At 53.7% G+C, this 26,756-nt stretch overlaps 1 protein-coding gene across 1 annotated transcript in view; it reads right to left on the minus strand.

The window, feature by feature from the left end:
• Positions 1 to 18,316, minus strand: part of PRKX (protein kinase X-linked) — a 74,024-nt gene extending 55,708 nt beyond the window's left edge. The window contains exon 1 of the mRNA XM_025435735.3: positions 17,990 to 18,316. Coding sequence (XP_025291520.1) covers positions 17,990 to 18,155 — 166 coding nt within the window. The 5' untranslated portion in view covers positions 18,156 to 18,316. The remainder of the gene's footprint in view (positions 1 to 17,989) is intronic.
• Positions 18,317 to 26,756: the final 8,440 nt, after the last annotated feature.

A 26,756-nucleotide genomic window follows, 5' to 3' on the forward strand; every position in this document is an offset into this window, starting at 1 on the left:
GGTGCTCTCCACGACTCCGAAGCCGCAATGAGCAACATAAGGCTGGTTCCTGCGTTCACGGGGTTTAGATACCATCGGACCAGAAAGGCAGACAGCAACCACTAATTATAATAGCTCTAATAACGTTGGTGAGCTCATTTGGGTTTAATGAGCTTATTCAGGTTTGATGACTCGGTGAGAAGAAAAGAATGGAAAGAATGGAACTTGCCTTGGTGTAAGGGTCAGAAGAAGACATGTCCTTTAGAAGAAGTCAGGTTTCAAACAGAAAACTAGAAATTGGGGCAGACAGAAGGCTATTTTGGAGGGCGACTGGAAAGAAGGCCAGAGAACCCGGATTTCGGAGGATGGAAGAAAACACTAGAGAGGACAGCAAGAGAAGGAAGGGATTGCGAAACCTTGGAGTGAGCTGTTCCTGCCGAGGGCAGCAGGAAATCACACGATGACACCGGGAAGTACCTGTGTGGCTCTGGGTTCTGCAGGCTTTTGTTTTGTTTCAAGGATGTCCCTGTCATAGGAGAAGCCGGTGGGAGGAACGGCCAGGGTAGAGGGGGTGCCCTGACACAAACCAAGACAGACGCCAGAGCCAAGGGTGACAAGCAGGGCTGACAGGGAGATGCACAGCCAAGAGGATGAGCAGAGAGAGAGCCAGGAGAGGGAGGGTGGGCAAGACCGCAGGGTGGGGGCACGTGTAGGCATCTACACAGACAGCGACGACACCAACACAGACCAGAAACCCTGGCAGGTGTGCGAGGGGTCTGCAGAGTTGTGTTGTTTGGGGAAAGAAGGTCCAACACTTCCATGTGGCACCCTGTGGACGTGTTGAGGATGGAGGGTGGAGTGGGTTGAACTGTGTCCCCACGTCGTGACCCCTAGTCCTGAGAACATGGAATTATTTGGAAACAGGGTCTTTGTGACCAAGGCAAAGATCTCAAGGAGAGGTCATCGTGCATGAGGGTGGCCCTAAATCCAATGGCAGGTGTCCTTGGATGACAATGGGCTTCCTAGATTTCAGGGAGACATGAAACGGGGAGACATGGACCCCCCACTCCCAACAGGCATTGCTTTGGAGACACACCTTCCAACGCTCACTCAAGGGAAAGGTCTAGACCTGAGCTGTGCACTTGGAAGCCAAGAGCCCCACAGTGATAAGTCAAGTCTCAATCATGAACAAGATCACCCTTTGATTTGGGGGAACTTTGTTCTTTAACGATTCATATTTTCAGCTATCTTCTCGAAACCTGTTTCTCTTTCACTGTCACATCCTATTTTTGTGGATGGGAACAGTGGCTTCTCAAACTTCTCTGAAAACAGAACTCAAACTAAGACTTTTTTTTTTTCTTTTTAAGTGTTTCCCGTGTTCCTCTTTTCGCATTAGTCAGTTTCGGGGGTGGGGGTGGGGCTGAGTTATCGGCTTTTCCTGGGATCACACTTCTTGACTTCTCTTGACGCCTCGCACAGTGTAACCCGCTGATAACCATCGGGTGTGTGGCCTCTTCCCGTGTAAGAAGGAGGTGGAGAGCAGAGAGGGTGACTCAGAGGGTTTCTGTGTGTGTGAGTGGGGCCAGGGGCTCTCACAGCGAGAGCCTCAGGACGGCTCCAGGCTGGGCCCCCAGGAGCTGCGTGCTCCCTCCCCACTTGTGTTTACCCAAACTCGGCATTGAACATCTGCGCTCGGATCCCCAGTTCCTCCTCGGCACCTTGATTACAGTCCTGAACACCCTGACCTTTTCTTAGAGTTATTTGTAGACCAAGCTTCTTGGAAATGGAAACTACATCCCCCAAATCAGCCCTGCAGTTCTCTGCACAAGGGACGTGCTAATGACCGCTTTGCGAGCAGCCTAAATCGTGCCTTGGCACAGTGAACCCAGACCCACGTAGCGGTGGGGGCAACCACACTTGCAAGGGAGCAATGCAATTAGTAGGACTCAATTCTGAACAAAGCGACCACTTCGCTTGGGTGGAGTAAGATGAAAAACAAACACCCAAGCTGCGTGCTTGGGGCACAGTGAGGCATTTCATTCTCCGCAGACTCGCTGGGGGCTCAGGCCTCATCACGAACCCGTCGCTGTGGGTGCTCAATCGAGATCCTCCGAGACTGGGTCTCTGGTTTAGGAGAGCAGATCTCAAACTCCCTGATCTCAAGACTTCTTTGGGCCAGACCTTCAGAAACAGATGGAGGAGGGTAACCAATGCCTGTTTGCTTGTGGGCGTCACTCTCTGGAGAGATAGTAACCATATTAGCAAGGAAAACAGAAATGTCTAAAACACGAGAGTGAGCAAGTTCACCCCGCTGATGGTCAGGGGTCATACAGTCACGGCTCAGGGAACCTCCGGAAAGCACCACACGCCCAGGCAAGGGGGAGAGAGAGACGATGACAAATTCTATTTCATGGTACCATGAACCTAGGCATGACCCCACGGATTCCCCAGAAGGTTCTCCAGGAACCCCGTAGGTCCCCGGGCCCCAGGAGGAGAGCTGCTTTGGTCTCGGTGATGATCGCACTCTGGGAACCCATCTTGCAACCAATAGGCTCTTCCAAGAGGCGTTAATGGAGTATTTTGCACGTGGCACCGTTGTGCAAACATGAAGGGTCTGTATTTGGTAGAAAGGCTTCCATTTGGGGCTCCTAAGGGTTCCCGCTTCCATTTGGGGTTCCTAAGGTTACCACCACGTTTCCTCCAGGACTGAAGGCACCACTGGACAACATGATGAAAATGAGCTTCCCTCCAACCATGTCCCCATCCCCAGGGACATCCAGTTCCCATCACACAAGCCTCCTTCCCAAATGACTACAGCGCTCCTGCGTCTTCCCCCAAGAGGCTCCGGGAGGGAAGGGGTCTGGGGACCCCCAAGGAGATATGTGAGAGTATCCCCGTGTCCCTCGATGAGGGTAAGAATCAATCACTCATCTTCACATGATAGAGGTGAGCCAGAGACGTGGCAAGCACGAGGCGTCCCAACATCAACTGAGAAGACGAGGAGAGGGTCCGTGTGCTACATCCCCTGCTGGAGCCACCCAGCCTATTCTCTACCTCAGCCACATCGTCACGCCAGCCCCATGGCAGCAGCTCCATGACAAGCCAGACCCGTCTGAAAGAACCACTACCCGCCGCCCGCGTGCAAAGTGAAGTTCAACGCCGGAAAAAAAGAAGGTCAACACCGCTGCTTTCTGCACCACTGAGTGATCCCTTGGCCGAACTGCTAATTTTATAAAAAGCCTGCTTTACATTTTTCTATCGCCGCGTGATGCTCGTTACAGGTCACGAGTCTTTTCTATGCTACGGATTAAGGCGTCTGGAATCCCAACCGTGGTGCGTGAGGCTGTTTCTAGAACAAAGACATTCCAGAGAAACAATCTACAAACCAGCTTTGGGAGCAGATCAGGGGACGAGCTGTTCTGCTCACTCATCAAGAACACTGGGCACCAAAGCTTTCGAATGGGAGGTTGCTTTCCTGTCACACAATGTGGCGGTCAGGCTCAGGTCTCAAAATATGTGCCAAAACCTCAAGAATCATAGTGTTTTCAAGCGCCAGGAGGGCTGCCACCCAATCACCAACCCCCCCCCCCCCAAAAAAAGTCCTTTCATTCTATACGGGTGTGTGCACACCTGTGTATGCTTCATTCACTACTGGGTGCACATATCTCACGGGCCCGTGAAGGCAAAAAGGGAAGCACGCCACAGAACAAGGAAGTAGGTTTGCAAATTCCCGAAGGTCGGGAACCCTCACCTGATGATACAGGAGGGGAAGAATCCAGACCACAGGGATGCTTGGGTGGCTCAGCGGTTGAACATCTGCCTTTGGCCCAGGGCATGATCCCAGGGTCCTGCATCCTTGCAGGGAGCCTGCTTCTCCCTCTGCCTGTGTCTCTGCCTCTCTCTGTGTCTCTCATGAATAAATACATAAAATCTTTAAAAAAAAAAAATGCAGAGCGCACAGCCACCTGCAAACTTTCCCACTGATGTTCTGCCGAGAGCATCCCAAGCTCTGCGTGCTTGTCTCTAGTCAACACCTGGACTGCACTCAATCTGTGTTGCAGCATGACTCAACTTTTCCTTTTGAAGGAAGACAAGCCTCCTCGAACCCAGAGCAGTGGTCCCGAAAGGCAGCGCATTCAGGGGCGACGCACTTCTGGAGCGGGTGGCTGCTGCCTTGTGTTCTTCACACTCACTTCCGGGCCTCGTTGGGCAAGGAAGAAGCAATCGAGGTGGGGATGGCGTGGAGGATGAGGGGAGCTGGAGCTGCATGAGCACCAGCTGGGACAGACGGAGTGTGAAGCCCACAAGACAGCACCACCACTTACGAGACTCAACAGGCCACAATCTTACAACGGAGCAGATTCTGAACTCCCAACATGAGGCAGGGTGCCACTGGGCTGGCCCGTAGGTGGTGTGAATGCAGGAAAGGATGGTCATTTCCCAGTTTTCCCCAGGTTTCAGTATTGTTTCTTCCCCAGCTCTAGGCCACACTCAACGCGGCAGCCCGGAATCATGCTCAAAATAAGACAATTAAGAAAAAAAAAAAAAAAAACAGTGAAGAACATAGTATACCTACAGAGGAGCAAGTAACAGAAACCCAAACGGAAGAACACATGTAAAAATCAGAGCCACCAAGGAAGCTGAAAACTCAACAAAAGCCTGTAGAAGGAAAAGTCGGGGAAAGAAATACCAGACAGGCAAGCAGAACAAAGAGCGAAACTGAAAACAGAAATCAATGAAATGGAAAACAGAAAATGGACAGAAGGGAAAGAAAAAAAAAAAATCAAACAAATCAGACACTGGTTGTTTGACAGGATTAACACCACGGATGCTCCCGAATCTGTCATCGAAATAAAATACTGAAGTGTTTCGGGATGGAACAAAGAGAAGCCTTCGTAAGTGGCATCAGCTGATGACCATTATGCCTGAGTATCCAGGGAATAGGCCGTCATTACTGGTTTTATTTATTTTTTAGTCTTTTTTTTTTTGTTTAAGGTTTTATTTATTCATGAGAGAGAGAGAGAGAGGCAGAGACACAGGCAGAGGGAGAAGCAGGCTCCATGCAGGGAGCCCGACATGGGACTCCATCCCGGGACTCCAGGATCACGCCCTGGGCTGCAAGCGGCACTAAACCTCTGAGCCACCCGGACTGCCCACTGGTTTTATTTCTCTATGGGCTCTTATCTTTTTATCTTTTTTATCTTAAGGTGTGATGGTAACGGAATTGATCGCCCAAGAAGAGGGTATTCAAGACAGTTGGCCTTCTTAATGCCCGTGCTGGATTTTTCCGATCTCTGCAGAATGATCTCCTCTGGATTCACCCCCAAGCATTCAGCTGGCTCAGTATCCTTGTAAGGGGCGGCCCCACAACACGCCCACAACGTGAGCACACACAGCCACCCGCGTGCACGCTCCGGGCACAGGCCCAGGCCCGCTCCTGGTGGCCCTCCCCACATTCAGCTCCCGGGGGTGGTGGGGGTGCTCAGGCACTACAAAGAGCTTCTTTCTCCAGAGCCTGAGCTCTTGCCCGGCCACACCCAGCCCCACATCTGCGCAGCCCTTTGTTCTGTGGAGTGGCTCCCAACATAATGATCCAACGAGATGAAATCATCCACCAAATTAATTGTCAACCACTTTAAAAGACCTCTCTGGGGGTTGCCCTGCGAACCTCTTTGATGAGCTGCTTCATCAAACCGACCACCTCAAGACCATGACCATACTGCCTGCTCGTGACACCTGCCCAAGACCAGGAGGCAGAGGGGGTGCGATCACCTGGTGGTGGGACCCAGTGCACGTCAGCAGGGAGGCTGTGGGACGGTTTCCTTCTTCCGTTACCTGCTGGGGAAACCAGTATGGATTTCCAAGGGGGCAACTGGGGCTAATCGAAGCCACCACGGAAGACACTGTAGCCAAGGTTGGTGTCGCTGTCAAATGTGAAACAGCCCAGTGAAGCCGAGTCCGGGATGCGCAGGGTCTATCCTTGGCAGGCTGTCTGCATCCAGAGGGTTGGGGAAGTGCAAAGAGATGTCGGGAAGGTCCCTGGAGGCCCGAGCTGAACTAAGGGGCCTGAAGGATTGCCCAGAGGTGGCCTATAGGAAACTCCCCCATGGGGATATGGAGGATGCAAAGGGCTGGGGGCAGGTCACACACTGGGAATCTGCGCTCAGCCTCCTCAGGGCACGTGGGGAGCAGGAGCAGCTGAGCCACAGGAGGAAGGAATCTGGTCCCTGGAACGCACCACGTCTTCTCCTACTCGACGGTACTGCAAATGCCAACTGGACTCCTATGCGAGTGCCCCGGCGGTGAAGCAAATCCGGTCCAGCCCGCCCGGCATACAATCGGAAGTTCCTCCCCATGAGGAGCTCCCAGAATTACCTGCTTCGAAGGTTTCCTTGTGTCAGTTTTATTATTATTGCACACTCTATCTCGGAAACAAGAGCTGCCAAGTTCACTACACAAAAAAAGTGCCTGTTATCGAGTTAATCTACAAGCTCAAGAGTCCTTGCAAACAGTCCTGTGTCTGTGTTCCTTATCTCGCTCCTCCAGGTGGATACGAGCTCTGCTTCCGGGATGCCATGTGGCAACCCCGACGGAGGGTCACGGCCGCCTGTCTGGCTGTGCATCCGGGGCCGGACGCAAGCCTCCTTCCGGAAGGTAAGGCTGTGTCACCCCAGCTGTGAGCAATCCCATCCCGGGAGCTCCTTGCAACAGGAGACCTGGATCTGCTCACCCAGCACAGCGGACGGGTCGCAGAGACGTGGCGACAAGTCCTCATACAGGGTTCCAGCCCGGCAGGGGAGGGCGCAGGTGTGAGCAGGTCACTTCACTCCCTTAATCCCTTGTCTCCCACATCTCTCTGTGTCGGTCTCTCTCATGCACACACACACTCACACCCAACTTTCAGCCATGCCCATAGCTAATCAGAGCTAGTATCCGTCCTCCAGACGGAAGAGCTTTTTACTGCTAATGCCTTGTCCATTGACGGAAGTCAACGCAGCTGGAGAAGGACACGGGGCACGCAAGCTGGAGCTCCGACCCCACCTCATCCCACCCCCGTCTTAATGCCACTTCTAAAGCGAGGCATGCACAGCACATGACAGAGAGCAGGTGCCATCGACAGAATAACGGACGCCTTCTCCTCAAAGGCGTCAACATCCCAATCCCCAGACCATGTGAGGACGTTAATGTACATGGCAAAGGGGAAATTGAGTTTCCAGGTGCTAATTACAGATGCTAAGTACTTGACTTGAAATAAGGAGATGATCCTTGGTGATGTACATGGGTCCTTCCAAGTGTTAAGAGAGAGCTTGGGGAGAAAAAACCAGAGACATGGCCTCATGAGAAGGATCTGACCCAACTGCTGTCCTAGAAGATGGGTGAAGGCATCCTAAGTCATAGAGGGCCGGCAGCATCTAGAAGATTCAAGGAAAGACTCTCCCTTGGAGCCTCCAAAAGGGAACGCAGCCCTCCTAACCCTTCTTATTAACCCATCAACACCCACCTTCATGCTCCTAACCTGCAGAGTCGTGGGGCTTTAAAAATGCGTGTTGTTTTAAGCCACTAAGTGAGGGGTGATGTGTTAGAGCAGCCGTAGGAGACCAAGATGGGGAGAAAGTCCATGAGAGAGATCATAGCAGGAGAACAAGGAAAGGTGACCTCGCAGTGGGCTCCCTCGGGGACCCTGCCCTGCACCCTGATTCCCTAACTCAGGAGCTAGCACAGGTTCAGGACTGGGGTGGGAGGGGAAGATGCTCAGCAGCCTCAAGACATGCACACCCAGTAAAGTTCAGGTCTACGAAACGGAATAAACTCCAAATCTAAGCAAATAACACCACCACCCGTCCCTGAAATGATGAGCCTGCATGATGCCTGGGAACTGATGGTCATGATGGTGATGGTGATGGTGATGGTGATGGTGATGGTGATGGTGATGGTGAGGACGATGAGGGCGATGCCGGCTGTGGCGAGACATGCTTACTTCCTGGTTGATGCACAAAGGACAGCAGACACAAGTGCTCAAGGCTGACGCTCTCCACTCTCCCCAAAGGCCGGAATAAAACACAACACACACCTGCCAAGCGCTATGGAGAAGCACATCCCGGTGAAGGACCACCTCCACCACTGGGGGCGTCTCAGCCTTTCGCTGACCCCTCCTCAAGGACTGTGTGGGGAAATGCAGGGTTGTGGAGCCAGGACCACACGCACCTTGGAACTATGCCTCATTTAGTGAACCCGGAGACCAGAGCAGGGCTTCTGTCCCAATCACTCAAGCCAGGAACCTGAGCCCCAACCCCATGCACCATGTTGGTTCTTAAATGCTCAGAGCCCCGTCCCCCTGGAAGGATAAGAAAGGCGGGTCATGAAACAGGGGTGAGACATAGGGACAGAAAAAAGATCAGAGGACACTTGCCTTGTTTAGTGACTTCTAAATGGGTGTTGGGTTTCGGTTTGGGGTCACAGGAAAGTGTTAGAAGTGGGCGGTGATGATGGTCGCACAACAGTATGAGTTACTTAATGCCACTCAATTGGTTACAATGGTGAATTCTACGTGGTTATCAGTACAATGAAAATATTCTGGGGCAGCCTGGGTGGCTTAGCGGTTTTAGAGCCGCCTTCAGCCCAGCGCGGGATCCTGGAGACCCGGGATTGAGTCTCACATCGGGCTCCCTGCATGGAGCCGGCTTCTCCCTCTGCCTATGTCTCTGCCCCTCTCTCTCTGTCTCTCATGAATAAATAAATAAAATCTTAAAAAAATATTCTTTAAAAAAATCAAATAGCATTAGAGAGTTGGTGGGGCTGTCCCACCACCCAGAATGGTCACCGGAGGTGACTTCCCAAGACACAGAGGGACCAGGATGCACATACACTACGTCACACAGACATCACAGCAGATGGGATGGAGGGTCGCCCTTCTCGGTGGAGCATGAAGGCGATAGATCCACGTGGTGCACCAGGAAAGCCGCCGGCACATGCGGCATCCCAGAACCAGGAGCTGCACTCACCATGGCTCCCATGTGCAGGGGCTATGCCTTTTCGAGGGATAAAGAATACCCCCGTCCCACGCACAGTTTGGTGAAAGGTGCTACTTGAGTGAACGAAGAACCTTGAGAGCAGTTGCACTCTGCTGGGCACCACTTAAATGCGAGTCCTGACACCTGCAGGTGACGGTTACAAATGAGCGGAGAGAAAGAAAGGGTGGTTGGTGGGTGGTGATGCACAGGAGGAAGGCAGGTGGAGGTGTTGCCAGGATGAGCAGAGGTGGTCCTTACACTAGTACCATAGTCTTCTGTCCTTGGTCATAAAAGGATCCTGCTTTCGGCCCTCCAAGCTGGTCAGCCAAATACACCTGGGGTGACCCTACTGGGTCTTGGCACTACTGGGTCTTGGCAGCTCCCAGGGCATGGAGGTAGCATCCATGCATTCAAAGTCTCACAGGTGTAACGGGCTGAACTGCGTCCCTCCCTCACAGAAAATAACGTTGACGTCCCGATCTCCAGGACCTCCAGACTGTATCTGGAGATGGATTCCTTAAGGTAAAGTGGTGAAGGTAAAACGAGGTCACTGGGGTGTGGCCTGATCCCACAGGACCGGTGTCCTCCCACGGAGAGGAGATTAAGACCCAGTCATGCACAGAGGGAAGACCGTGGGACGACACAGGGAGAAGATGGTGTCTCCACACCAAGCAGAGAGGCGTCAGGAGGAACCAGCCCTGGCCACGCCTGGATCTTGAACTTCCAGCCTCCAGGAGTGGGAGACAATAAATGTCTACTGTTGAAGCCGCCTCATCTCTGGTACTTTGTTTCTCCGAGCAAACCCACAGAACAGGCTACACCCAGTGTAGCCTCATCCATTCCATGACATACTGGTCATAAAAAAGAATGAAGTCCTGACACATACTTACCCTACGGATGAAACTCAAAACACCATCCCGGACGAAGAAACCAGTTGAAAAAAAGGCCCTGTACTGTAGGATCCCACTTATAGGAAATGTCCAGAAGGGGCAAATCCATAGAGAGAGAGTATAGATGGGTGGTTGCCAAGGGCAAAGGGAAAGGGGAGCAGCGGGTGATTGCTTAACGGGTCCAGGGCATTCTTTGGGGGCTGATGCAAGTGTTGGATAGAAGGGATGGTCGCATATGGTGGATGTGCTAAATGCCCCTGAACGGTTCACCGTAAAACAAATTTTACGGGGGCACCTGGGTGGCTCAGCGGTTGAGCTTCTGCCTTCAGCTGAAGCCATGACTTTGGGGTCCTGGGATGGAGTCCCACATCGGGGTCCCCGCAGGGGAGCCCGCTTCTCCCTCTGCCTGTGTCTCTGCCTCTCTCTCTGTGTGTGTCTCACGAATAAATAAATAAAAATCTTTTTTAAAAAAATCAAATAATGATTTTATATTACGTGAATTTCAATGAAAAAGTGTCACGGGCGTCAGAAGTGATGGTGACGGTAGAAAGAATGCCAAAGATAGTAGATAAGCGGTAGGATGTGGGTGGGGGTGTTGAAGGGAAGGTGCTGATGAAGGGTGTGGTGGTGGTGGTGGTGGTGAGCTGGGGTTGGTGAGCCAGATGGGAGGAACCGGAAGGATGTGGAACAGGGAGTAGTGATGAAGGTGGTGACGAGGATCATGATGATGGGATTCGTGACTATGGCCATGGTGGTCATGGCGGCCATGATGATGATGCCGGTGCTGGTGATGAAGACGGTAGAAAGTGGTAAGACATGGGCAAGTGCTGAACAGAAGGCCGTGACAAAGGTGGTGATGACGACGATGATGATGGGGTTGGCGATGGTGGTGATGGTGGTCACGGTCATCACGGTGACGGTGGTGATAATGATGATGGTGACCGTGATGACGATGATGGTTAAGATGGTCAAGATGGTAGAGGAGGTCAAGTGTGAGCAAGTGAGAGGGCGAGGCATTGATAAAGCTGATGGTGTGATCTTCTCTCCCAAACGTGACCCCATCCAGAGCCTTCCTTGTGCCGCCCAATGGTAGAGTCAGCTTCCCGTTGATGCAACCCGCAAACCTTGGGGTCGCCCATGACTGTTGTCTAAGTCTCTGTTATAGACGCAACGTGTGTGTGTGTCCCCTCAACACTCAAGCCTTGAAGGCCCACATCCCAGTGACTGTCTATGGACATGACCCTCTCAGGACGTAATAAAGGTGAAATGAGGTCATGGGGGAGGCGCCCTCATCTAACAGACCACTTACAAGTGTCCTCGCAAGAAGAGGCACCAGGGAACGCACCATCTGTCCTCCGTACGCTTGCACCCAGCTGAGGACACACCACAGGCCCTGCAGGGCAGCTCTTGCGCCTTCGTTTCTCCGCTTGCTCCGCCCTACGCCAGCCACGGCGACCTTCCCAGAGCTTCCAGAACAGGTCCAGTGGGCTCCGAGGTTGCCGTGTGGCTCACGTTCCACAGCAGCAGCTGCACCGGAACCTTATGAGGCATCCAGAGTCTCCGCACCACCACCCTCTCCAGGTAGGAGAGTCGGAACGTCTCCAGGGTGGGGGCTGGCCGTGCGTGTTCCCACCAGCCCTCTAGGGGATGCTGAGGCTGCTCAGGGTTGACAACCAGCCACTCTGCCCAGGGTGTCCCCACGGCTCGCCCTCTCCTCATCAACCTTGGGCCCTATCAGCGTGCCCCTAAACGCCCTCTGCTCCGACCCCCACCAGGCTGCTCCATTCTCCCCCAGACTTCCGACGGCCTTGGAACCAACCAGCAACTGGACATGTCGCACGCAGTACCCACCGTCCCATAAGGGGACGTCAACTGGAGAAGCAGAGCCCCCGTGCGCAGTACCCTAGAGCGTCCCGCGGCCAGAGAGCAACGTGGCGGGCAGTGGTTGCTCAGCGATGTGCAGCGTGAGCAGGGACAACCGCCGACCGACTGCCCGGGGCCCAGGGGTCTCCCAACGTGGGCGACTTAACGGCTTTCCGGGGGCCAAATGGGGACACGCCAAGCGGCCTGCATACAGGAGAGGAAAGAACAGATGGAGGCATGACACACATACACACGACGTCCCCGGGGCCCCGCGCTCCTGGGGGAAGGCAGGACACCTGCCCAAAGACGTGCAGCTGCAGAACAGCCCCACAGACGTGTCTGCCCCACATGGGGCGCCTCATTCCAGGGCAAGAGGCGGGAGCACCGTGGGGGAGGAGGAGGACACAAGGCAGCAGAGGGCCGGGCCGCCCACAGGGTGCACACAGCGCGGACACGGATGGCAGCAGACGCCAGACAGCGTGGCCAGCTCCCCCGTGGGTGGGCATCCTTGCAAAATCAGGGACACGCCTCTACTGTGCCTGGCACCCGGGTGGCTCCGTGCATTAGGCGTCTGCCTCTGGCTCAGGTCATGACCCTAGGGTCTGCAATCGAGCCCCATGCGGGCTCTCCCGCTCCCTCTGCCCGTCGCTCCCCCTGCTTGTGCTCCCTCTTGCTCTCCCTCCCTGTCAACTAAAGACGTTCAGAAAGGAAGAATGAACACCACACATCAAGGCTCAAAGGGTTAAAAGAAGAAAAAAAGAACCGAAAAGGCGAGTCTTCAAATGGCGTGGAGGGTTGTGACACCGTGGTCGCTTGAAGAACCTCGGGGGAAATACAAAGGGAACCAGCCCCACGGTGTCACTCCCAGAGCAAAGGTGGTTTTCAGGGAATTGGTAACACATTAATCTCTCCGAGAGAACACGGTGGTTAGAAGCGTCGTCGGCGCCCCCAGCCACCAACGCTGCTGGCACGCAGGACACGTCTGTGGCACACGTCGCCCCTGCCCGTTTCCTCCAAGGACAAAAGCGGCCTCCCAGGTTGTCCCCAGCCGTGGAGGAACTGCCCCAGGATGCAGACTGGGGAGCACCCTCACGGCACACTGTCCTCACCCGCGTGGGTGACCCAAGGGAGGGCAAGGCGGGTGGCCCTGGGCAGACACGGGGACAAAGGAGGAGTTCCGGAGCGGGACGTCACACCCGCACATGCCCGTGGACTGGATGTCTACACCCACACCCCACCCCACCCCCTGGGTTTCATATGATGAAGCGTCTGCTCCTGTATAACGGGGTTGACATTTGCACGTGGGGCTCTGGGACGTCAGTAGGATGAGGTCATGACAATGGGGTGCCCTGCGATGAAATGGGTCCCCGTGTGACCCCGGCATGTCCTACGTCCCTGCCCGCCTCAGGAGCACACAGCAGGACGGCGGCCCCCTACCAACCAGGGAGAGCGCTCATCAGAACCCATCCCTGCTGGCGTCCTGACCCCACACCCTGAACCCCAGAGCTGTGAAACTCTTGTGTACGAGCCACCCCGTCCGCGGCGCTGTGTCACGGCAGCCCAACGTCGAGCCTGATTCAACATGGTGGCCCTTGGTCCATCCTGGATTTGCCAAAGAGAGCGCCAAGGTGACGCAGACCCGGGGTGCAGGCCTCGCCCGGCTGCTCCCTGTGCAGGAAGCGGATGGGTGCGAGGGAGCAGAAGCACAGGCAGCAGAAGAGCAAGTTGGGGCTGTGTCCCATCCTCGAGCGGGAGGCCACGGATGCCCGTGAACCCTTGGCCCTCCTGGGTTAACCCCAGCTGCGTGCTCTCTGTAGGATCAGGTCGCCCGCAGTAGGGCTGCCACCCCGTGGGGGCTTCAAACGATGCCCTCCCGCTTCTGGAGACCAGATGTCCGAGATGCAGGTGGGCTGGTCCCACCGGACGTAGGTTCAGGCAGAGACTCGCTCCCTCCGGAGGCTCCGGGGAGGGTCCCTCCTGCCTCTTCCGGCGTCCGGGGCTGCAGGCATCCCTGAGCTGGTGCCCACGTCCCTCCCGCCTCTGCCTCCATCCTTACCCCTGTCCTTGGGTTGAAGCTCATCCTATGCAATGGACTTGACCTCAACCCTTAACTAATTGCCTCTCCAAAGAGTCTATTTCCAAATCGGGTCCCATCTGCAGTTCTGAGAGGGAGGACATGAGTTGGGGTGGGAGGGACTCTACCCCCAGGACACTGGCGGACGTGTGCATGTGTTGGCTCATCACGGGCTCCCGCCTCTTGCCTATTTTTTATTCCCGCTTTGCCCCCATCTGGTCTTCCCCATGCCCTTTTTTCTCCAACCCCTTGAGCAAGGAAATGTGGGCTCTGCATCTCCTCATTTTTCCCTTCCCATTGGACCCTCACGCCCTTGGAGATGGCCAGAGAGAAGGAAGCAGCCCTCGTGGGGATGCAGCACACAGAACCGGTAACCCCGTGAAGACACGAAGCACATTCCGGGTCACCGGGGGCTGCGGATGGGGGATGCGGGGTGACCGCTCGTGGGGACGGGGCCTCCTCTGGGCCACGACGAGGACGTTTTGGAAGTCGATGGAGGCGGTGGTCGCACAACTTTCTGAAGGAACGACTTGCAGCTGGAGGGCCTCACTGAAAAGCCGTTTGCTTCCTTGGACATGAATTTTCTAAAAAATGAACAATGTGCAGGACGTCTGCACTCGGGAATACGCTTTTTTCCCCCCAAATTCCATCTGATTTCTGAAGCTCCTGGAAGGCCGTCGAACAGAAACCACTGCTCCCGTGCGTTTGCAGGTTCCGAGCCCGTGAAGGGCGGACCGGATCGAAGGGTGATCTCAAGTTCCTGTGCATTGGGAAGGAACCACTTGCTTCCATTGCTTATGTCTACACGGCGCAGAGCGCCGTTCATTTATGGGCACAGCCCGAGGACAGTGAGTCCGATTCCACTCCTTCTGGAGGCGGATATTTGAGGATAAATAAGAGCCCGGGTCAGATGGAGTGAAATCGGGCCGATTTGGGGGGATGAGGACCTCAGCAGAAAATCCCGTAGGTACGGAGGAAACTGCAAATACTAAGTATTTCAGAAGGAACCGTCTATATGACCAGTTACTGGTTAAGAAAGGGCTCCTCGATCCTGAGGAAATACGACCGCGTGACGCACGACGGTCGATACCTGACTGGTGTCAAGCATAGGCCACTAGCCTGAGCGGACGGACGTCGTTCTGTCCTCGATGAGGGGGCGTCCGCCGCCAGATCAATGCACACGGTGACGCTGCACAGCAGGGCGCCCAGGCACACACGCACAAGCTCCAAGCACGGGGTGGCCCAAATCGGGGAGCAATGGACGCGGCCTGTGCGGCGTCAGGAGGACGACTGTGCAGACGGGGGAGCAGGTCACCACGGAGGCACGCGAGGCATGGATTCCGGGATCCCTAACGCACCCATAATGATTTCAGAACATATTATTAGAACCTTTAACAGCGTCTTGTCGGTCATCAGCAGACGGACCCAAGCGCCGCCCCAGGAACCCGAAACGCAGAGAAGCGGGTTGCGAACCATCTCCTGCGGCTCCCAGCCCACGGCTCCCGAGCCAGGAAATGATCCTTAACCAAGACGCGCCGCCCCGAAGTCGCTTCCCTGCTCTGAGAGGGGCCTTCACCTGTCGTTGCAGCCAGGCCGGCCGGGATTCCTTCCCCATCCACGAACGCCCTGGCGCAGGGGGGCCACCGAGACCACCCGACCCCGCTCCCCGCCTAGGACCTGGGCCTCCCGGTCCCCGTGGAGTCGCCAGGCACCGTGCAGCCGGGTCAGCAGGCCCGAGCCTGCGTGTGCACCTGCTGCGTCCCACCTGCACAACCGCATCGGCCTCGGGGCGGGCGCCAGCGGGACTCGGCAGTCCTGCCCAGCGTCCAGGTGGAAGTGTGGGGTGAAAGGCACAGGAGCGCACGCATGGGTGACGAACGGACAAGTGTCGCAAGCGCACGCACGCGGGTGAAATGTAAATGCACACGTGTGAGCAGCGTGGTCTTGGAGCCGGCCATGTCCTGCTGCCTCAGATCCTTCAGGAAAAAAGCATCCGGACCCCCGGGAGCAAGGGGGGGGGGACCCCGTGGGTCAGACACGGGGCAGGAACGGCTCGGGAGACGGATTAGTCTCCCGGGCTAACTGCTTGTGGTAAACTTGGATCAGTATTGAAGAAAAGGCTGGGATAAAATACGGCGGAAAAGGTCACCAGAGGGGTGCCTGGGTGGCTCCGTGGGTGAGCATCTTGGGGTCTCGGGATTGAGTCCTGCATCGGGCTCCCTGCATGGAGCCTGCTTCTCCCTCTGCCTGTGTCTCTGCCTCTCTCTCTCTCTCTCTGTGTGTCTCTCATGAATAAATAAATAAAATACTAAAAAAAAAGAAAATATCGTCAGAGCTGCAGAGCCGTGCACACACACACGTGCACGCACATGCACCTGGGTCTATGTCCCTCTCTCTCTCACACACACACACACACCTGCAACCTGCAGGTCCAAGCAGGTGAACCTGCGCGCTCCGGCCCTCCCTTCACACCCTGGAAGCCCACAGGAAGTTCTCCTTGCACAAGCAGCATCCTCTTCATCAAGGGAGAGGAATGACACGTGGAAGGAAGGACTCGCCCTCCCCCGCGGGCCCCTCTCGGCTCCCAGGGGCGGCGACATTCTATTTTTAAGGACAAGATGACTGACTGGCTGGCCTGCCCGTGCCCCCCGGGGCAGCGCCCACAGGGGGGCCCCACGTGACTGCAGAACCAGAATAGGTGGTGGCGCCTCCCACCTGCCTGCCCCCACCGCTCTGGCCACCTGGCCCCCCGCCCCGGCACCTACGACAATACACCCGACGATACACCCGTGTGTGTGCCCAAGACAAATACAATCGGCGGTGCTGCGTGCCAAGGGACGGCGGGTCCTGCACCAACTTTCCATTGTTCGCTGCTGGTGTTTCCACCTCGTCCTGGGGCCACCGCTCGGGCTGGGTTTGTGTCCCACCCTGCCGTCCTGTGGAGCAAAGCCAGCTTTTCAGGGAGCCCCGCGTAGGGGGGGGGGGGTTGTAGGCAGACAGACACAGAGACAGGGACACAGCAGGAGGAGGAGGGTGACAGGGAAACAGAAACAGAGAAGCCCACAGAGGCACAGAGGTGCCCCCGCCCCTCGTCTTCCCCAGTGAGGTCTCCTGCAGACCCGCCCCCAGCCAGCTGCACCCCTGCAGGCACACCCCCCTGAAAAAGAGAAGTGTCCCTGTGCACTGGGGGTTGGTTACCGGGCCGCCCGGCTGCGCCTGGGGTCTGAGTAAACCCTAGGCCGTGACCGTGAGCCCGGCTTCCTGCTGCCCTGCCCAGCTTCCTCCTTTGCAAAAGAGGGGGCCGGGGGACCGGGAAAGCCCCCTCTCCCCAGGGACAGCCCTGCCCTGCCCTGCCCCTCCGGGCTGTGCAGCGGGTCCCCTTCCCCATGTGTGTTTCTGGCCCCAAAATCCCGTCCGTCCCAAACCGGGTTAGCAACAAAGAGCTGCTGAGAAGCCACCGCAGGTTGTGCCCACATTCGGAACTGGGCGCCCACCTGGGGTGCGGCTTTGGGGGGATTCAGGGTGGAGGGTGCAGGCAGGGGGCAGGGGGGGGCCGGACACTACGATCGCAGATGTCCCAGCGTGAGCAGCTTCGAAAGCGGAGGACAAAAGGAAAGCAGTGTGTGATTTTTTTTAAAAAATGCCAACTTTCAGACGCCCGGGAGGAGCAGCCCGCAGGGTGTTGGGAGATGGGTGCTGTATGGGGAACGCTGCCCCCCCCCCCGTCCGTGCGCCCCCCCAGGGGACGCCCCGGGACACCTGCCTCGCCAAGCGCGGGGTGAGGTCTGCAGTGTCCGGGAGCGCACGGGGAGGGTGGGCAGGAGGAGCAGGGCAGGTGCCTCTAGGGGCCCCCAGGGCGGGCAGGGCGGGTCCCCAGTACGAGGTGGTCCCCCACCCCCTGGAAGTTGGAGCGCGTCTGGGGCGCACAGAGAGCACAGACAGGGCGGGGGGCGCAGGGCATTTGCACCCCAGGAGACTCCAGGGGCGACGGGCGTTGGGGAGGGTGTCGGGGGCTGGGGAGGGGGGTGAGCGTGCGCGCAGCGGAGTCCCCAAGGTGCGGGGGCGCAGCCCGGCCCTTGGGGGTCCCCCGGAGCGGCCGGGCCCCGCGCGGGCAGGCGGCCCTTTGTCTGCCGCTGCGCCCCTGCGGCCCGCGCCCCGCGCGCCCCACTCACCCACGGTGGCCAGCGTGTCGAAGTCCTGCAGGCGGTAGGCGGGCGGCTCCGGCGAGGGCGCCTCGGGGCTCGGGCAGGGCAAGGGCGCGCCGTCGGGGGCCTCGGCTGCGCGCTCCGGGGGCGCGGGGCCCGGCGCGGCCGCCTTGGCCAGCCCGGGCGCCTCCATGGGGGCGCGCTCCAGCCCGGGGGGCGCGCGGGGCCGGGCTTCCCGGGACGCAGCCTCGGAGGGCGGCGCGGCGGCGGCGGCATCAGCGGCGCCCACCCATGCGCGCCCCCCGCGGCCCGGCGCGACTGTCGGAGCGGCGGGGACAATGGCGGGGCGCGGGGCGGCGCTCGGTGCAGCCGCTGCAGCCGGTGGGAGTCGCCCGCGGCCTCGGGGGGCGGGCCCGGGGGCGCGCTGGGCGGGGGCAGGGGCGGGCGCGGGGGCGCGGCCCGGGCAGGCTGGGGCGTTCATCCCCCGGCCGCCGCCGCTGCGTGCGCGCTGCTGGGGACCCGGGCGGACGCGGCCGGGGCGGGGCCGTGCGCTCTCCCGCCCGCCGACCCGGGAGTCGCCGGCCCCCCCACACACACCCGCGCGCTCCGCCCCCGGATCCCGGAGGGCGGCGTGGAGGAGGCGGCCGCGCCCCCCCGCGCGCTCCAGGGGCGCCCCGCGGAGGGAGGGGGTCCCCGCCCAGCCAGGCTGGACTCCGCGCTCTCCGCGCCCCCGCCCTGGAGGCCGGGAGGCGGGGCGCTCTGGCCACCAGGAGGGCGTGGCTGCAACTAAAGTAAAGTCCAAAAAAAAAAGAAAGAAAGAAAGAAAAACATCCAGTGAACCGGGAGCGAAATGCGCACGGGCCCGGCAGCCGGGTGTAGCCAACAAAACCCCGGGCGGGGTCACCTTCCTGGTCTCTGCGGTGCGCGCGCAGGGGGCACGATGATGCCAACATGCCATTTGGGGAGGGGCGCACGGGCACCCCTCCCGCTGGATCCCTGAGGCTTCCCAAACACCCCTGATCCAGGGCGACCCCTCCAGCGTGCTGCGCACCTTGCTCGGAGTCCACGAGTTTCCCCAAACGCTCATGCTTCCAACCAAAGACAAGCAGACGCAGGTTTAAGATGCAGGACCACGGCCCCCTCCCCGAAACGCAGCGCGCGCAGCTCGGTGGGCCACCGTTTTCCGACACACACACCCAGTTTGGATGAGAAACTCAGGACGCCCCAGATGCATTCGAATTCCAGCCACTCCCGCCGTGTAAGCACGCCCCAGCCCGTGTCGGTCGGGTGTACTCACACCAGAGATGACCAATGCGTATCTGACATTGGAATGTAACTGGACGTCCCGAGTGTTATCGGGCCACCCTGTCCCCAGGCATCCGGTGGACATGCAGGCTGCAAAGGGTTGGCCGTTCCCAGCTGCTGGCCCGGGGACCACACTTTGAGCTGCTGGAGGACACATGGCCTCCCACGTCGCCTCCCTCCTCCTTCAGAGGCGGCTCAGGGACTCAGCCCTTGGAGAGGGTGTCCTGCCCCTGAGTCCTGGGGTTGGCGAGGGAGCGGCCTGCCCAGGAGGCTACACCGCCTCAAAATCACAGCTGAAGTGTGTGATTGCAGACAGCAGGCGTGTGTGCCTGACTCGACCAACGGGGAGGGGGCCACAGGAACCGGGAAGGGGGCTCTGGGTGCTGTCCTGGGGCCTCTGGGCTGTCAGCTTGGGCCCACGCGCCTGTGCTCACGGTGGGTGGCATGTTCCCGGGCATTAGGCCTGCAGTCTTTGCTTGTTGCCAAATCCTGAGCTGGAATGCAAAAAATGCGTGCCCTGAGCAGGCCCCGTGCTCCGCGCTGGAACAAGGAGGCGCTCTGGCCACCAGGCCCTGTGTGGCCCTGTCCTGCTGAGCCACGTTGGAAGGGGGACGACCCAGGATGGTCCCCCCCCCCCGCCCCGGGGTATGTCCACGGCTCCCTTACCACCTGATGCGACTAGGTAACTCTCGCTGTTGGTCAAGCCGAGGTCAAGTAGGGACGTGCTTCCCCCTTGCCATTGCACCCAGGCAGAGAAGGGTTACAGAGAAAGTCAGCATTAAACTCCGGGTTGCAGAGCTGACGGGACTGACGCCTTCCTCCCCCACCCCTGAGACTGACCACATACCTACAGGTGTCGCAACCTGGCCGTACAAAGCAGCTTTCATCTGGAAGGATCATAAACATTCCTCAGGAACCACAGCCTATGACTCGGAAGACAGAACTGAAGAGTCCGTGTCAGGCAGACGTTATAGGGGCATTGCCGCCGTCAGGCTGTGGCATCACGGGTGGCGCGGCGGGCACGATGCACTGAGCTCTGCGATGGGGAAAGAAGAGGGTCTGCGTCGCCCCAGAGGGAACCATGAGGTCAGCACCGTGACCGGTGCAGGTGTCGATGGAGGCAAGAGACACACAAGTTGTGGTCCGAGAAGGTCCGCGGGAATGGATGTGCCTGGTTCAGCTGGAAGGCGAGTGGGTGTACTTGTATATATGCAGGCGTACGAGTGTGTGCGTATGTTGTACGAACAAATACATCCACACACACATACGTATGTACAAGCGTATATGCAAATATATATACAAAACATTGTATATCCAAAAATATAACATATATGCTATATATTATATATACAAAATCTATATACACATACATGTATCTATGTGTGTACATGTGAGTGTATAGATGCTGAGTTAAAACTGAAAAGTATACTGTTACCTGTGCAAGCTTTACAATTGATACATATTTTATATAATATATATGTTATATTGTAATATATTCCAGTATATTCTAATACATTTTATTTTATAATTGATACATATTTTATATAATATATGTGTTATATTGTAATATATTCCGGAATATATATTTTAATACATTTTATTTTACAATTGATACATATTTTATATAATATATATGTTATATTGTAATATATTCCAGAATATATATTCTAATACATTTTATTCTGTATATTCTAAAAGACATGTTCACCTGCCTTCACAGACTTTACAACTTACACATAATTAAAGTATTAGATAAATATAGTCTATATTATACTATAACATTCTGTAATATATTCTAACATTTTATTATATATATTTTAATAAGTTTTATTATAAATCCTAATATATATTCTAAAAGACATGTTCAGCTGCCTTTAGACTTTATAGCTACATATATAATGTGAGATATATATTATATACTATATTGTGACATTCTTTAATACATATCAATATATTTTAATATATTTTTCATGAATTCTAACATATATATTCTAAAAGACATGTTCAACTGCCTTTAGACTACACTTTACAAATATATTAGATATGTATTATATATTATATTATAACATTCTGTAATATATTCTGATATGTTTTCTTATAAATTTTAATGTATATTCTCAGACATGTTCACCCGCCTTCACAGACTCTACAACTTATGTATAATTAAAATATTAGATAAATATAGTCTATATTATACTATAACATTGTGTGATATATTCTAACATTATATATATTTTAATAAGTTTTATTATAAATCCTAATATATATATTCCTAAAGACATGTTCACCTGCCTTCAAAGACTTTACAACTTATGTATAATTAAAATTTTAGATAAACATAGTCTATATTATACTATAACATTTTGTAATATATTCTAACATACATATTTTAATGTTTTATTTTAAATCCTAATATATATATTCTAAAAGACATGTTCAGCTGCCTTTAGACTTTACACCTACATATACAATGTGAGATATATATTATATACTATATTGTAACATTCTTTAATACATATTAATATATTTTAATATATTTTTCATGAATTCTAACATATATATTCTAAAAGACATGTTCAGCTGCCTTTAGACTACACTTTACACACATATTGGATATATATTATATATTACATTCTATAGTATATTCTAATATTTTTTCTTATAAATTTTAATGTATATTCCAAAAGACAGGTTCAGCTGCCTTCAGACTTACAATTCATGTATATAAATATTAGACATCTATATTATATTCTAACATTCTGTAATGCGTATTCTAACATATTTAATTATCAATTCTGACATATAGTTCATGTATATAATATTGGACATCTATATTATATTCTAACACTCTGTAGTGTGTATTCTAATATATTTAAATATAAATTCTGACATATAGATTGTAAAAGAAAAATCCGTGTCAGGCAGGCGTTAGAGGGGCATTACCACCTTCAGGCCACGGTGAGCTGCCTTTACAGACATTACAATTTATAAGGATATATTTGCATATGAAAAATGAACATATATATTTTTTTAAAATTTTATTTATTTGAGAGCGAGAGCACATGAGCAGCAGGTGGGCAGAGGCAGAGGGAGAAGCGGGTGCTCCGCGGAGCAGGGCGCCCGATGCGGGGCTGGGTCCCAAGACCCTGGGATCGTGACCTGAGCTGCAGGCAGGTGCTTTGCCAACAGAACCACGCAGGTGCCTCTACCTACCGCGCGCTGAATACTTGCCCCAGTACTGCCTCGCGGGCAGATAAACCCGTTCTTGGGAATGCACGTGGTGGCTTCCCATACATCCATACGTTGGAAGAGGCCTGCCCAGGGCTTCTGGAAACACATCCTTCCAATGACGGACTCGGCCCAGGAGGCCGTGCTTCCTCACTGGATGCCCAAGGACCTGTCCACTTAGGATTTGGTCTCTGGGGGCAGGCGGGACATTCTCTGGGGTGTTCAGCTGCCCGACGAGGGCTTCTGATTTCACGGCTTCCATCTCCCCGGATCCACCTAACACCCTGCCCGCCTGTGCGCTAGGAACCGAACGGGGCGGCGTCCTGTGGTCCATGTATTGTTCCCGGTGCCTCGGATGCGCGGTGCAAGGCCCGTTATCGGGGCTCGGGGGCCTTGCTGCAGAGCCCATGCACGCCGTCTTACCAAGGGCTGCCCCCGAGGCTGAGCAGCGCGCTCCGTTCCTGGCTGAGCAGCCGTGGCCTTCGCTTTCCTCCCGGTCACGGCCGGGGCACGTGGGGTGGGAATTCCCGGTAACCTTGCTGGTGGGCCACGCTGGCCCACCGGGCTGGGCACCCGGGCCTCCGAGTCGTCAGAGGCGACGAAATGTATTTTATAATTATATGTGCAGCCACCGGCCTCCAGGGCTCGCTCGGTGGGAGTGGGGCTGAGTCACCGCCGTGCACAGCCTGCGGGCACCCGGGGACCGTGTGTTGGCACCTGGCTCTGCACAGGCATTTCATGCGCGTGGAACCCGTCTTCCAAACGCCTCCGACCTCCCTGGTTTCAGCAATGCCCTGACCCAACCCATGTGTTCCAACCAGGTGAGGCCGACCTCGAAATGCCCCGTCTGGTGACGGAGAGCAAGTTTTCACCATGGAGACACCACACACGCAGCTGGCTCCCTGGGTGGGGACGTCGCGAGTTCCAAATGTGCTCACGGCAATTAAGTCATCCCGGGGTAGAAACATGAGTAGTCAAATAATTGCAGATTTAAGTAACATCAGTGAGTCATCAATCCGTAAAATCAAGCAAACCTCCTAGGCTCTCTCTCTCTCTCTCTCTCTCTCTCTCTCTCTCTCCAAATTAGAGTTTGAAAATCTGAACACATCACAAGGCAGACGGACGTGCTTGTTCGTGCGTGGAGCCCTGACTGCTAAAAATAAGGCTTCAAAACGTGCCTATTTACTCTGAGGCTTTTCTTGAGTGATTTCAAAGGAAACCATATAGGAAGCAATGCCCGGGCCAGGCCAGCCTGTAATTAGACTTTGCTGAGTTTACGCTTCACCCAGAATATGTGTTGAGAGCTGTTGGTCCTCAGATGCTGGAGAGGTTTATGGAAAATCTAAGCGGTGACGCTGCATGCTCACAGCCGCAGCATGCTTTGCAAAATGCAAACAGACGCCCTGACCTTATCACTTGGGTCAGATAAGCTTTTCCACTTCTTTTTTGCTCCTGGGCTAGTTAGTCTCTGAAGCTTTTAAGTAACTCAAGACTCTGACACAGTAACATGAGAGAAATTGTCTCAAATAGAGTTGTGTGTGTCTCCAGCCAGAGTAAATAATACACTGGTATCAAACGGTTATCTGGTTTGGATTAAATGCTACTTAGATGCTCACCTTGTAGTACCTTTGAAAATACCAGGAAGCCATCATAGGAAAAAAAAAAAAAAAAAAAAAAAAGCGAAAAAAAAAAAAAAAAGAAAGAAAATGAAAATAAATTCCAGGAAGAGTAGGCGTAAAGGGGAGATAAAAATCAAAAACGGTAAAACTCGGAGAAAATCCCAGGGCTAGGTTTTCAAATAAAAACGTGTGGTTGGAGAAGGATGTTGTAAGCTTGTCAGAAATAGAACCACGGGGGTAAAGAGATGAATAGATCCGACTACCCAAAAATTTAAGAAAGTCATGGAAATATCAAGGAAATTAAAATGCATTGAACAGGAACTGTGCAGGGCGCATAAAACAAACTGCTATCTGGTCGGAGGGCATTAATGCACAATTAATACTCAAAAAAGGGCATAACTGTGGGTCATTCACACAGGTAGAAACAAATATTGTTAATAAGTAGGAAGCAAAGAAATGTATCAAACACCAAAGTGGCAGGTGTCTCTCTCTTTTTTTTTTTTTTTTTAATCCAGCTAATTTTACAAAGAAGAGCTACTCCACGCAGACAAGATAATTCTTACACACTTTTCCCGGTAACGTGCATTCGAGGGAGGCCTTACTGGGCTAGACACGGTCAGATGTTTCGAGTGTTTCCTTTTATACCTGTGAGTTTATTTTTCAAAGCTAAATTTTGGAGAACTTTGACAGCTCTGCGATCAAGGTTAGCTAATGATCGTGGGCTGAATAGTGTCCCCCGAAATTCGTGGGTCGAAGCCCTCACCCCCAGGATTTGAGGGTGGGGCTGTGTTTGGAGGTGGGGTCTTTAAAGGGGGGATTAGGGGGAAATGAGGGCTGTGGGGTGGACTCTGATCCCACAGGAAGGAGGCACGGGTGCCAACGAGGACCCAGCCAGACCATCTATCTGGTTGGAGGAGCCCAAGGAGGGGACACGTTCAGGCCCACTAACCGGGATCTCACCATCCACAGGCATTCTGGGTTGAATTGTGTCTCCAAATTTGTATAAAGGAGTCATCAGCTCCCAGGACCTCAGAATGGAACTATATCTTGGTATAGGGGCTGGAAAGAGGGGATATAAGATAAAATGAAGTCAGTAGGGTAGGCCCTGATCCTATAGGACTGGGGTCCTTGTAAGAAGAGAGGTGAGGGGCACTGTGGGTGGCTCAGAGGTTTAGTGCCTCCTGCAGCCCAGGGTGTGATCCTGGAGACCCGGGATCGAGTCTCACATCAGGCTTCCTGCATGGAGCCTGCTTCTCCCTCTGCCTGTGTCTCTGCCTCTCTCTGTCTCTGTGTCTCTCATGAATAAATAAATAAAATCTTAAAAAAAAAAAAAGAGGAGGTGAGGACAAATTCAAATGTTATCACACACTCTGATCTTTGTTATCTAACAAAACGACCTGTAAAAAAAAAAAAGAATAAAATAAGGTAGGACAATGTCAAAAAGGTTGTGCGTGGATTATGAAAGTCTTTTATTTTTATTTTGCATTTCACATATTTTCTGGTAAGGAGGAAGCAGACCTCAGAGCACAAGAACTGATTATTTCCAAAGGAGATGCAAGTGGAGAGGCGTGGAAACCAGTGTTTGTGAACCGACCGATCAGCTTGAGAGTGGTGTCAGGTCCTGCGGGGAAGCCGTGGTTGTAATTTCATCTTCGTTTCCAGGATGCAGGAATGAGAACGTGTGCGGAGGCTTATCTACCAGCCAGATAGTTTCACTTAGTCACGAGTCCTTATCGGGGCGAGACTCGTAAGGAGGAAACGAGAGGAGTCGTGAGGGATGTGAGGGAGTCAGGGCCACCGAAGGACTCAGGCCTTGACCTTGGTGGAAAAAACCTTGGCTACTCCTGACCCAGGAGAACCAGCATGAGAGCCAGGATTCCAAATCCTCAGAAAAGGAGACTCGTCCCTCACATGGGAACTAGGTTTTCCTGGGATAAAGCCAGGATGTTAAAAATAGTTTCGTGGCGCAGCAGATAAGATCTCGAGGGGTGCGTTTCTCCGGAGGCCAGAGCGCACCTGCCGTCTCCATGCGGTGGAGAGAGCACGGCCTACCTGGTGAGTGTCATGCGTGCACCCGCATGGCCATTTAAAGTCCCTAAAAAGGGGTATTCCTTCTTCACGCCTTCATGGGCAATTAAATTCTGCGTGTGTCAAGACGCGGGTGTAAAAATAAAGTCACAAAGTGTTTCACGAAAACGCAGACTATAAAAGTCTAATCATTTGAAAGGTATAATAATAAGTGCATTTATAAGATATATCTAGTTTATGCTCTCCATAATTTATTAAAAATATGCATCATATATTGTATGTATTATTATATATTTTATAGATCATAGATTAGTATAAAATATTATACGACTCTGCTGCAATGAACCGTATATATTTATATTTTATATTGCAATATATATATTTGTATATATACAAAATGTATATACATTTAGAAAACTCTCATTTCTAAGGAACTACAGGAAAGGCATATTTGTGATTGTGTTGTCTAGGAACAACAGATACATGTTTTTATATACGCATAAATGTATGTATAAAATGTATATATTGCAATATAAAATATATGTATACATAGTAGACGAATGTGTAGAAACATATGTATAAACCTAAGTGTTTGAACATATATACAAATACCT

The sequence above is a fragment of the Canis lupus genome, chromosome X (assembly GCF_003254725.2).
Source record: "Canis lupus dingo isolate Sandy chromosome X, ASM325472v2, whole genome shotgun sequence".
Classification (NCBI taxonomy): domain Eukaryota; kingdom Metazoa; phylum Chordata; class Mammalia; order Carnivora; family Canidae; genus Canis; species Canis lupus.